The sequence below is a fragment of the Falco biarmicus genome, chromosome 6 (assembly GCF_023638135.1).
Source record: "Falco biarmicus isolate bFalBia1 chromosome 6, bFalBia1.pri, whole genome shotgun sequence".
Lineage (NCBI taxonomy): Eukaryota > Metazoa > Chordata > Aves > Falconiformes > Falconidae > Falco > Falco biarmicus.
Window position 1 is genome coordinate 46,137,788 of NC_079293.1, and position 12,973 is coordinate 46,150,760.

The 12,973-nt window shown below is 35.2% G+C and overlaps 1 protein-coding gene across 2 annotated transcripts in view; it reads left to right on the plus strand.

The window, feature by feature from the left end:
• Positions 1–12,973, plus strand: part of ESR1 (estrogen receptor 1) — a 193,574-nt gene that overhangs the window by 136,390 nt on the left and 44,211 nt on the right. For both annotated transcript variants that reach the window (XM_056344214.1, XM_056344215.1), the window contains one exon: positions 4,905–5,237. In XM_056344214.1, the coding sequence (XP_056200189.1) occupies positions 4,905–5,237 (333 nt within the window). The remainder of the gene's footprint in view (positions 1–4,904; positions 5,238–12,973) is intronic.

Here is a 12,973-nt window from a genome sequence, read left to right on the forward strand (position 1 = left end):
TCTCAATGATTGATGGCCACTGATACAGATAATAAAAAAATGACGTGCTGAAAATCTGTATATGAAAACATGGTTAGAGGACTAAGGCCTCTGTAGACTATTGAGATAGGTTTCATTCCAAAAATACTGGGGAATGTGGTTGGTTTGGGTTTTTTCTGCATTTGCAGGTAAACCAAGATAAGGTTAAATACACAATTCACCTGAGAGCTTTAACCTTCAAAGAAAGGTACTATCTGTAGAAAATAGTGTTACTGCAGGTTTTGCTTGCAGCTATTGGAAAGCTGCTTGGAACTCCAGTAAAACTGAAATGGAGCATGAATAGATGGGCTAGTAAACAGGCTGCAAAGGAGCAGGCTTTACAATGACAGGCAGATGCACTTTCTGTGCTGATACCCACCCCTCACATGAACAAGCAGAGTGGATGTTGTGTGTATGGGGGAAAGAGAAGATGAAGGTATTGCATTTTTTGTATCCTGTTGATGAAAATAGCACAATAAGTATTCCAGATAGCAAGTGGGTACTGCAAACAAGACAAAAAGCAATAGCTGCTGTGTTTAGGATTTCCAGAATAGTAAACAATAGGAAGGACATAAAAGTATCTCAACTCTTTCAGTTTTACCAAATAACCAGGTTTTTTTCAGTCCTAGTGCCAAGAAAAGTTTATTGGGTTTTATCGAATCTGTTCCCATTTATTGCAACCAATGAACATTCTTTACTTGACAAATATTCCTACAAAATTTCTAATAATAAAGAAATCGAAGAATATTATATAAAACAATTAATAGGACATATATTTAAATAGAACAAAATTTGAGATTACACATACATCTCTAAATTTAAAATGCATAATTCTATCGTTCATATAGAGCAAAGCAAATTTTATTCTATTTGTTCTCTTCTTCCTCCAAATATTCTTGAATATTTTAGATAATACTGAGTATGTAAAGGTGGAGTGTTGTTCTTAGCATAGGTAGGAAGAAGCTGATTGTTGGATGGTTGAGATTCAATATTCATACAATGCATTCTTAATTTAGGATTTTTAAAAAATAATCTGGATTTGGGTTGTTTTGTGGGTCTTTGGTTGGGTTTTTTTTTTGGTGTTTTTTCTTTGGGGGGGGGAGTTAATCACGTATGGGGAAACACTAGTGAAGTGTTTCATTTGGTTAACATTGCCTCCATGGTCCATAGGAAATTGTATTGCTGATCAGGTTCTGCTGGTTGAAGTGTATAATCGCTCAGCAGTTTTGAAACTTGCCTCTGTATCTAAAAGACTGACTGAATTTCTATATGAAGCTTTATAAAACTATCTTTAAAAATCTTGGCTCTTGTAGTTTTAAAACTCAAGTGGAAATTGTTTTAGTGCTTTTGCAACATACATAGTACTTCCATTTTTGGTAGAATATTGTTTTTCATAACATTTTACAATTCAGGTTCCTTTATTGGCTGAACTGTGGAATCAAAATTAATGCATTCGTATATTTAAAAGAACTTTACAGGATCGTTGCACTTTTGGCAATGAAACTGTAGCTTGATGGAGTTGCTGGTTTTGGAATTAGTGACTGTGCATGTCTATTATCTCTTTTTAACAGAGATAAAATTTGATTAAGCTGAAGGAGATTTGGAGGTACTTGCATTTTTCAGAGAGGTACTCATTCCTATTTGGTCCAAGAAAATGAATAATAAAATCACTATGTCGCTTGTCCATCTAGGGGTTAGGTGAAGATTTAGTAGCAATTTATAGAAATCTCTGATGAGTATGATGCTTATACAAATTGAAAGACCTTTTTGTCTGTTATCCTAAAAGCTGCTGATGTGATGCAGAAGGAATGCATACTCTTATTGACTTTTTTTTTCAGATCTGGTTGCTACAAAACCCAGTGTAGGCTTACTATGTTTCATTGGCAGTTTTTTAAAAAGCCTGAAATAAAAAAGTAAAAATAAATTTGTGGGGGCATCTTCTCCAAACTGGTTATGTTCAACTTTGCTCTATGCACCACTTTTTTCAAGATGAAGAAAAGCCAGTGGGAAGCTTGCAGGTGAATTAAAAATAAAACATAGTTAGAATCTAGTTGATTTGTAAGCAGCTAAATATGCTTACATTGCCACCTTCCCTCTGTTATGTCAAATTCTCATCACCTCTGTGTTTTACTTAATAAGGCAGGCCTGCCATAGGTAATAAGCAAAACCAAAATAAATCTTTCTGATCTTCCAGTAATCTATGCCATGGAGATTTAAGCCAAAGGTACCCTATCTGTGTTTATTACCTCTTAATGAATTATTTTCTCTATCAAATTTGGCCTACAACTTTCTAATATATACCAATTTCTAATTGTTTCACATTTTCAGCTTTGGTTCTGCATGGTGTGAAAGAGAACCTCTTCTTGTCTGTCCTGAACCTTGTATGGGATAGTTTCTTTTGATACAATTTTGTATTAGAAGAAAAGCATCAGTGTTCATATTATCTTGTTATTCATCATCTTGTTACTCCTGATTTTGTAGTCTTGCATTTGGATGGCAGGCCGAGAGACCTAGTCAATTTAGCTGTTTCTTGCACCAAACTTGTTTTACACTTTGGGTCATCTTACTTGTTTTTCTCTTACCCTTTTTTCATTTCTTTTATATCTCTTTTGAAAATGGAAAGAACAGAACTGTACACACTGTTAATTGTAGTGTGTCTCATGAGTTAATAAAATCTGTGATTTATGAAGATGCTCTGTCCTCCCTTCCTCTCCTAGTAACTCCTAGACTTCTATTTACTTTCTAAACTAACTTATCTGATGGTTTTATAGTATTATTCTAACCCCAAGATCTTGTTTCTGAATTATGCCAATTTTGAGTCCATCTATTTATGAGTATGTTGAACAGCACAGGCCCCAAGGAAATTCTCTTCAAATTTCCCCAAAGAAATTTCTCTTCAAAAGGAAATTGCTGGATGAGCAGCTGTAGAATTTGGGATGTGAGAAAGTTAACCAATGCTTTAGTGTGTATGTGTGGCTTGGTTCACGTGATTGTGTTTGCATTTTTCACAGGGCAATTTTAATTAAAAAACTTTACGTTGATATAAAGCATACAACAAAAATATCTGTTACAGATATAGCATGCACGATATTCAGTACTGCAACAAAGTAAGCTAGTGATGAGAATAACCTACAGTGAATGTTTTTCCAAAATAAGTCTTGCATTTTTTCTTAATAGCAGGAATCTCCCCCTCCTCTCCCAAACAGAAACAGCTTAGTGGTAGGAAAAACTGGTATTGCTGAATGAAAAATGGCAGCAGGAATGCACTTGAGACTTTTGGTTTGCAACTAGTTTAACAAATGGGAAAATATAAAGAGGTTAAGCAGTAGGAGTGATGAAAGATCTGTTGAATTCACTTTATCTGGAAAGATTAATAGTATGGAATCAGGAGGCCTACATTTTGAATTAATTAGATGAAAAGTGATTGATCTTCAAATACTAATTCGGTGAAAATATCACTATATTCAAAGAAAGAGGCAAACAGATATAAAGATCCTCTCCGCTCTTTTGAGATTGAGAAAGAACACCTGTTGATATGATTCAACATTATATGAAGGAATATTGGATATGAGATGAAGATGTTGCTAACAGACTGGGAATCTAAATGTTTAAATTTTTGTGGTGTGAAAAACGCGAAGAAAAGATGGTGTTTCTCACTCCTCTACCTATGAAAAAGCCCTGTATTGATCACTTGGAAGTGCTGGCAGGTCTTAAAACTAAGTTTTGGGGGGTTTTTTTGCTTTTTAAAAATCATTTTCTCTTCTCCATTTTTTGAATAGTTTGCCTCCTCCTTCTCTGTAGATTCTTCTTTTGATTTTCAAGCTGGGACTAGTGATGTTTTTCCATATTGCATGAGAATTTCAGAATAAGCCCCATCACAAGCTGCCTTCTCCTCATAGATCAACTCCTTGTGTGCTTTTCTTATTATCTCTTTGCCCCTTGCCCCCATTTGATGGTTGATTTAAGTTTTTAACTCAGCCTTAAAATGCCTGTGCCTCCTCCACTTTCACAGACTTAATCTTCCCTTTATGGTTGGAGTCCACGTGGGTTTTATCATTGTATTTTTCTTGTAACCTTTCCACAAAGAGAGATTTTGTACCACTGTAAGGTCTTATGTTGTTCTAATTGATGTGGCTGACTTGATAATATCCCAAGGTTCAGGGTCATGTGGTGCTAAGCACATTGCAGAAACGTGCGGTAATAACAAAGACAGTTTCTGTTGTCATTATTACAGCCTTTTGACAGTGGGTCTCCCACATTAGATTCTGAGGTTGCAATTATCTTTCGTTTTGTCACTTCTGTTTATTGACTTATATGACATTCTTTATTGCTGTACAAGCTTATCTTAAAATAGGATTTTTTTAATAGTGTTTATGTAATTATGAAGATCACAGGCTCAATAATAGGATGATGTTTAATTAAGATAATTAGTGAACTTGAGCAAAACTTTCTTGGATAGTTTTTGAGAGCTACTTCTGTGATCCATCTGGCCCACCTAGATCATTAAGTTATCATTGATCATTTTTAGAATAGTTGTCTGCTAGAGGTTGGGACATTGAAGTTTGTGCTGTAATGAATACTTACTCCCAATTACTGACTTCCCTTTGTGGGGCTAAGGCAGTTATACAGTGTCACTAGAGTCCTGTATAAGCCCAACTGATCTGAATTTTAGGGAAGAGTGCAGTATTCCTGATAGTATACTTTTAAAAATTCTTTTTCTCTCCAGCTACTGATGTAAGATTCCATATATAGGAAGTCTTCAGAAAATAAATCAAGAGTTAATGCTACCTGGGCCTACCGATAACAGCTGCTGATTGGCTGAAGCCACATGTATGTGATACATATGTTCAAGGAAAAGAGTTCATTATGTTCTTGTGTGTCTCTAGGAATCCGGAAAGACCGCAGAGGTGGGCGAGTGATGAAACAAAAACGTCAAAGAGAGGAGCAGGATTCCAGGAACGGGGAAGCTTCTTCTACGGAGCTGAGAGCTCCCACCCTTTGGACAAGTCCACTGGTGGTTAAACATAAGAAGAGCAGCCCAGCCCTCTCCCTGACAGCAGAACAGATGGTCAGTGCCTTGCTGGAAGCTGAGCCACCCATAGTTTATTCTGAATATGACCCAAATAGACCATTCAATGAAGCCTCTATGATGACCCTGTTGACAAACCTTGCAGACAGAGAATTAGTGCACATGATCAACTGGGCAAAGAGAGTTCCAGGTAAGGAAAAAAACCCAAACCCAATGGACTATAGAAACCTTTATGTGGCAAACCAATAAAAAAAAGAGACACTAGTTTTCACACTACATGTTCTGATTCATGCAAATTATTCAAGTATAAATACATAAAATATCACAAATTTTATGCTAAATTAGTTGATAAAAACCCTATAATGCAATGTAAGTGACTTTTGAAGAAAGATTTATTTAAGAGAAGATATTTCCCCACAGTATAGAATGTTAGGCAGTTTTCTGATTGCAAATCCTTTTTTTCAGATAAAACCCAGCAAATTTAAAGGTAAAAACAGATTACTAAAAGCCAAATCTGACCAATTGGTTCTAATAAATTTATGTTACTTATTTAGATCTCTCTTGAAAGAAAAGTTTACTCTCATGTCTGTAAAGTAAGCCATAAATTCAGAATCACTACTAAATCCCTAAGTATTAGTATTATTTATTTGATTGGCAGTTTATCTTTTTGAGCATGAATTACAGATATTCCATGAATTCTGGGTCTGAAGAAGAGAGAGAATAGCAATTTTTGTATGAAAATTTTGTCCTGCTGGAATTAGATGTTTCTATATTCATCATTTTGGTGCATAATGGTTGGTGAGCTATGACTCATCTTTCCTAGAAGGGAATTACAGAATTGTGGGAAGTATGTAACATTTTTGGTTGAAAGTATGTTACACATTCATTGATGTGGTTTAATTAATTTATGTAAATGAAATGAGATAGTAGCTTTGTAATTAAAGTCCATCTTCTTTTAAATTTCAGTCTACAAGACTACTTTTCATAAGTTAAAATTTTAATGTTTATTAGAAATTTATTGCACGTGCTGTACTTTTAGCTTTGTAAAAATACCAGCATACATGGTAATTTGTACTTTATAATTCACTGGGATTCTGAGGTCTAAGTTCCTATTGTAGCCTTTTGTTTAATTAAAATTATGTAGCTGCTTTATGAAGGGATGTTAGAGAACAGCACCGCAACTCTCACATAGTACATTACCTCAACGTTACACTCAGGTTATACCATTTTTCTGTTTTCCTCCATTTAAACTTGGAAAGACTCTTCCTGGTAAATCAATAACCCATAAAATCTGACTCTTTCCCAGTCCTCATGGGTTCCCTTTTTACCACTTTTCACATGCCACTTTGTGGGCTCCAGCTATGATCAATGACAACCTCTGTGTGTTTCATTTCTCATCGTATCTTCTAAGAAATCACCTGAGAATTTTATTCTTGACAAAGTCACAGTGGTTAAGGCCTGATCCACAGTCTGTTCAAGTCAAGGGCAGGTTCTCCTGTTAATTTAGGTATGCTTTGGATCATGCTTTTACAAAATGCTTTTGAAAGATGAGCATTTATTTATAGTGTTAAAGCTATTCACTATCAAAACAGCTAAATTCAAATGACTTTTCTATTGGTTTCAGAAATACAATTAGTCTAAATCTGTTAAAATCCATTGATCTACATTCAACATGGATATACCACATTTTGAATTCATTATGTTGTCCAACTGGAAAAAATTTTTCTTCTGTGACATTAGATTTTGATAGTTAACATAATTAACGAAAATGTTATTAAACACAAAACAATACTGTTAGGGAAACTTGAATATGTTTTTTATTCAGAAATCTATCTAAAACAGCTTGTCACAAGATGATTACGTCTGATGATCAAAAAACTGCCTGGTTTACCAAATATGTCTTTTATTTCCTAAGCAAGGTTCTGAAATTGGAGAATCAAATTTATAAGGTTATCAACTATTTATGTATATCCAATGTATTTTACATTTAATAAATGTGCCTGTTAATTGTCAAAATAGCTCCTAAGGAGAAACTAAACCAAATGACTCTATGTATGTACATTAGTAAGTACTCTAACACGCGATGTTTGATATAAAACTGGCGAACTTTGGTTAAAAAACCTCCCCAAACTTCCTTCCCAATTATAGTTCATCTACTAGGCACTGTGCAAATAATCATACCAAAGGAAGGTCCTGAAGCAGGAGAGACAGAATATGAATAGTCTGGGGATTCTGAAAGTGCTGGATACTTAGCTGGTTCTTGGTGCTGTGGGTTGGAGGATGGTATGCATGATCAAAAGTAGAAATTAATTTAGAAAGTTGGTTTAAAAGAATTCAGGCTCAACTGTTTACCTGCTTCTAAAATTGGGTCTTCTGAGAGTAGGAATTTTGGAGCTAGGTGCTTAAATGTGGTTTGGGTTTTGTTTTGGGTTTTTTTATCTCTCATTTGGTCCTTAGAAAAGGTGGAGTGTTCTTAGTTGCTGATATTAAATCTTAGAAGTACTGATCACCTTTCAAAGATACGGCCTTTGCTTGGACTGTTTTTCTGTTTCCTGCTGCTGGAATGTACTGGCAATAAATGTACATTAAGAGAAATATATCTGGCAATATAAGTCGTATTTTCACCTCCACAGTATGTTGCCTTTGAATACTCCATTGTTACTAGGAATTATGCAATACTGCTTAATTAGAGAGGATTTTCATATACTTTATACATAAACAGAATAACTGAATAACCTTTTTTCTGTCAGGTAAAGTATTCTATACAATAAAATTGTGGGATTTCACTGAGTTATTTTCTCAGCTAATCTACTAAGGTTTCAAGTTTCAAAATTAAGGGTAAAAACATCTTTTTCTAAAAAACTAATGTGCTTTTTACCAGTAGAAAAAAAAACAGTTGCAGGAAACAGCCTCTCCTATGCACACCTCTCAAGCCTTGGAAGCATCACACAAGTTCTTTTAGCTAAATGCAGGCACTTAGCTGATGGAAAGCAAGAAGCAAAGTCAATAAAAATGACTAGGTTGAAAGCATATTTGTTGGGGAAGGAAAAAACCTGGTATTAACAGAGCAGAAATGCAATGAAGATATAATTTACAGATAAGTGTAAGGACTTTCAGAGACATGTTTGGATTTTATTTTGCTGTGCAAGCTTTAAAGAAGGGGGAGTGTGTCAAAGTAACTAGTAAAGATACTGTTTTGGTCAGCCAGTCTTTCTGATGATGTAAATAAGTGGGCATGGAAGAAGAAACAGCTAATTAAAGATGTACTAGATAGAAGCGAATCTATTCTACAAAAAGGAGTAATGAAAACAATTTATGATGGACTGTGTAGTATAATGTAGGCAGAGATCTGTTATAAAGACACACTGAAGACAACGTCCAAAATGAGGCATCTTTGCAGACATGTCCTGATTGGGAAGGTGGCAACTGGTCTAAATGTTTAAGGCAATTTTTTCAGCATTAGTTCAAGCTTGCTTAAATTGACTCTGCAATCTTGGTGGTGTAACAAATTGCTGGGGAAAAGAGAAATTGTGGCAGCTTCCTGTGCATAGCCTCATAAAATGATCTTCAATATTTAAGTATGACATGATTGTTAACTGAGGTCATAACAAACTTCTCCCATGACAATGCAATTCATAATATGCCAAGGGCCTAAAAGCTTGTTTTAATTTTCCTTTAAACCTTGGCCACAGACATAAGTGGGTTTGCCAGATTACATGAACAAAAATCTCGCACAGTGTCTTATGACATATACAAATAATTCAGGATGCCCCACAGGGATTGTTCTTTACATGACCTAACGGGGATTTTGGCTTAAGTCCTCCCAGATGGCCTCTGTGAAATACCAGTGGTGCCTTCTGATCACCCCAGCCAGCTGGAATAGCAAGCAGATGCACAAGGTGCGCGCTAACAGATTGTGATGGGCTAGACATGTAAATTGAGCCTTTTACCATTTAGTTGGGATAAATCACAAAAAAATCACATGTAAGCAAGGTATCAGCATAGATTAATAAATGTTCTGCTCATTTCTGAATCACATATTTCTGAAAGATAGTTTTCCATTTTCTTCTTGGTTTACATAACATCTTGCAGATATAGTACCACCTTCAGTCTCGTAGGATGAAGTTTTATAGTTTAGAGGGTTTTCATGATGCAATAAGCAAAACCATTACTTAGCTTTTCTAAGAAATGCAGATATGTCAGAGGAATTAACTTACTGTATTTCAGCATCTGTGTACTGTGTATATCATTTAATATCTATATTTGGAGCACTGTATTCTCTAAAGGAAGGCGGTATTTTCAATGTAATTATCAATATTTTTTTTTGTGAAGAAGCTCTTGAAATGGTAAGAATCATTACAAGCTTATACAGTAGGCTCATGGTAAAGGGTGTAGCTTTAAGGAAATTCTGTTGCAAGGGTGAAATCTTTGGCACTGCTGCTACAATCTTGTATAACTATTTACTACAAGTACAGTAGCTGTACAACTTAATAGCCCTAAAATGGTACGTTGGGCATACAAGCTTTGAAGTTTTGAGATGATTCACGGTGCTGTGCTTATTTTATGGCTTCATGAACCGAGGAGATAAACATTTTGGCACAGTTATTTTTTTTATTTCAAAGCCACAGAAGTTGCTATTTTCTTAAGATATTGTTTTCCTATTTGACCTTCTAAACTGCTCTGTTTGTTAAATTAGGAACAGTGTGTAAAGACGCCAACAATAGCCACAATTTTACACTGCACTTCAGAGACTCTAAACCTTGGAAAAAAAAAAAAAGTCAGCTTGCAGGAGAAGGAAAGAAGTCTTATACAAGAGTGGTGCATGTTACTAACCCTTTAGGTGCCAAACAGTTTACAGAGCTTCTGAGATTCTGAGTGTAGTGATCCCTTTGGCAATAATTTACACTTGGCTTAAAAAAAATGGAATGGTTTGCAATTCCTGTAATAATTTTTGATAAACCTTTCAAAATATCTGCTTTATAGTCTCTTCTCCTTTGACCAATGGGATTGCTGTGGATTTTTGTAAAATGTTATAAAAAACCCCACCCTTCCACTTATCAGTTTAATCTGTTGAAGCGATACTCTAACTTCTCCCTTGACTTAGTAGGGGAAAAACAGGGAAAGCAAAAAGATCTGTAACCAAATGAGAAATGATAACAAGCATCTGGATCTTAATTTATGGCTGCTTTTTGTTAATTTAATTTCTGTGAATTTTGAATTTATTACCACGTAAGAGATAAGTCCTTATAGTGGAATAAGGTAATCACCGTTTGAATTTGAACATCAGACTGAGAAGTATCGTGCAGTTGCATGATTATGCAGGTCAGCAAAGCTAAAAATATTTGATTTGAAATAAAAGCTTTCCATCCCTGTGGTTTCTTAGTCTGGGAAACATCTTTAGACTTTCATCTCTATATTGTGTAAAACCAAACAAACCCCTTCTTTCCATCCTCCTCCCCAAGCTTCTGGGTGCTGTATGAGACAGACCCACTCTTGCAAGTAGCTTTTATTTTTATAATCTATAGAATTGTCTTTTAGTGCTTTTGAAACACAGTGAGGTATATTTTCTCCTGTAGAGGAATTTAAATGAAAGAAAAGAATGAGACCATGTGACTTAATGGTCTGAAAGTGAGAGACTGAGGGGAAGACACTGATTCTAAAGGACAGGGTTATATACACTGGAAGCTTGTGTCAGACGAGGAAAAGCCAGAGCCAAGAAGGAACAGTGAAGTGGAAGTGTTCAGAAAGGAACATAAACTTTGGCTGCAGGTATCTATAGGAACAAAAATAGAGAGAGTGCTTTCACTAGCTGAAGATAGGGAAAACATTACAGCAGGAGAAAAAAGGATCAACATCTGAATAACAACTGTGATAGTGCAAATTTAAGAGGTATCCTAATGCAATGGTTTCCATACTCTAGGTTGTTCCTAGAATTGGGGATATGGAAGGGGAGATAAATGCATCAGAACTCTAGGGTTAGCAAGTTGACCAGCATCAAGGAGGCTCCAACTGGGACAAAAAGTAGAGAAGCACATTGAAGAGGTCCAGAGGAAGAAGATACTGGGAATTTTTTGTTTTGGTTTGGTTAAAAGGAATGTAGCTAACAACATCCTTCATAACATTTGTTTAGTGAATCAGTAATTGTTGGAAAACCCCCGTATTTCTTTTTAAATGCTATAGTATTTGTTTTCCCAGAGATGTCTTACTTCCCTTTGTTTGTGGAAATGAACAGTTTGAAAAATGATTCAAATAGGCATCCATTTATTAGATCAGCACAGTAATTACAGTAATCTACTCCACATGATGTTTTCAAAAACCAGCCTTCTTCAGAATGATGAACCTCAAATACATCTCTCCATCTAAATATCCCTGAACAGAGTATGTGCTGAAATTTAATTTTATATCTAAGACAAATTTACCCTGTAAATATCTGTTTTTAGAAGTATGCACATGTCTAAATACATTTATTAAGATTATGGAACTACTCCACATATGTAAAGTTCCTTATGTACACAATGGTTTTAAAATCAAGACCCAAAGTGCTATTACAAGGCCTATTCTGTTCAGAACTTTCCAGAGATAGAAATATTTTAATCCCAAAACTTTGAATTTTGGGGCTTCCCAACCATGTATGTCAAAGAACAAACATCTTCACTAACAAAATTTGACTTAGTGTAAGTAATATTTTTTACCTATTTGTAATATAGTGGCAGATGAGTAATAACACCCAACAAGAACTACTTACATATTTGAGCTTATTGGGCATTCAATAACATCCAAGTTTATTTGATAATAAATGTTTGAAGATGAAATTGTATTGGTCTTTGGAAACAAAGAGGCAAAAATGAGCAGCCACAGTAATAATTTTTATAGTTTTAGCCAAAATGTAAGGAAATAAAATACTTAAACTGTAATATTCTCTTTCTAAAATAAATGATCCCTTTATAAAAACATTTCCTGCTATTTTTCTTTAGCTGATAAGTAATTTACACTCTTGGATGAACATGTCTGTCTTAGAGTCTTCAGCTATGCTGAACCCTGGAGCTTTCCAAGAAACGCTCGTTAATTTCTGCTCTAAGTAAACAGTAAGTAATGATCCCTCCTGATTAATTTATTTCTTAAAATAATTTACAAAAAGAATATGCGATTGTTGGAAAGCACTGATGCGATATGTATGTGCATGCGCACATATCCATTGTTCGCTGTTCACATAACTCACATAAATTGGCCCTTTTTACTTGATGTTTAATAACTTCAGCCTACTTCTTTTAGTTTCTCTCCAGTACTACATCTCTGAGCACAATCAGCTGTAATTCCAGTTTAGAGGTTATTTTAATATCAGCTGTATTAATTTTCTGTTCAAGTGACTCATTCACTAAAATCTCATATTAGATACATAGACGTTTTTTAAGATACATAGAAATAATTAGGAAAGATTTATTTTCTAGATAGGCTCTTACCCTGTCTGTATCACTGCAGCGGTGCATTATATGACACATCTGTTATGCTGCTCATTTATTTTCTTTGATTATCTCTCCAGGAAATGAACTACGTGTGTAAAGAGTATGTTGTTTTGTCTGCGTGTTAGTTAAGGACTGCTGTGAATTTAAGTAATGAAAGCAAGTTAAAGCACATCCCATCCCACATTGGAATGGGGAATGAGAAATCTGTGATTGCCTTGTTCCTCCAGGAGTTTGTTCTCAGCTAAGAGTGGCCATAAGAAAATATTGCCTTCTCTCTTCCTTATGGGAAGTTCAGTTCCTTCTAAGAAATGTAGCTGTCCACCACAGTCCTCAGCAGGGAGAAGGAGATGAATTATTTATCACTGCAGATAGACTTCAGGTCTAGACCTAAAGCTTCTTAGGTCTCTTAAACAGAGGAGTCTTGGAAACAGGAGGGAGGAATCAAGATCTTGAGGTTGGCTTA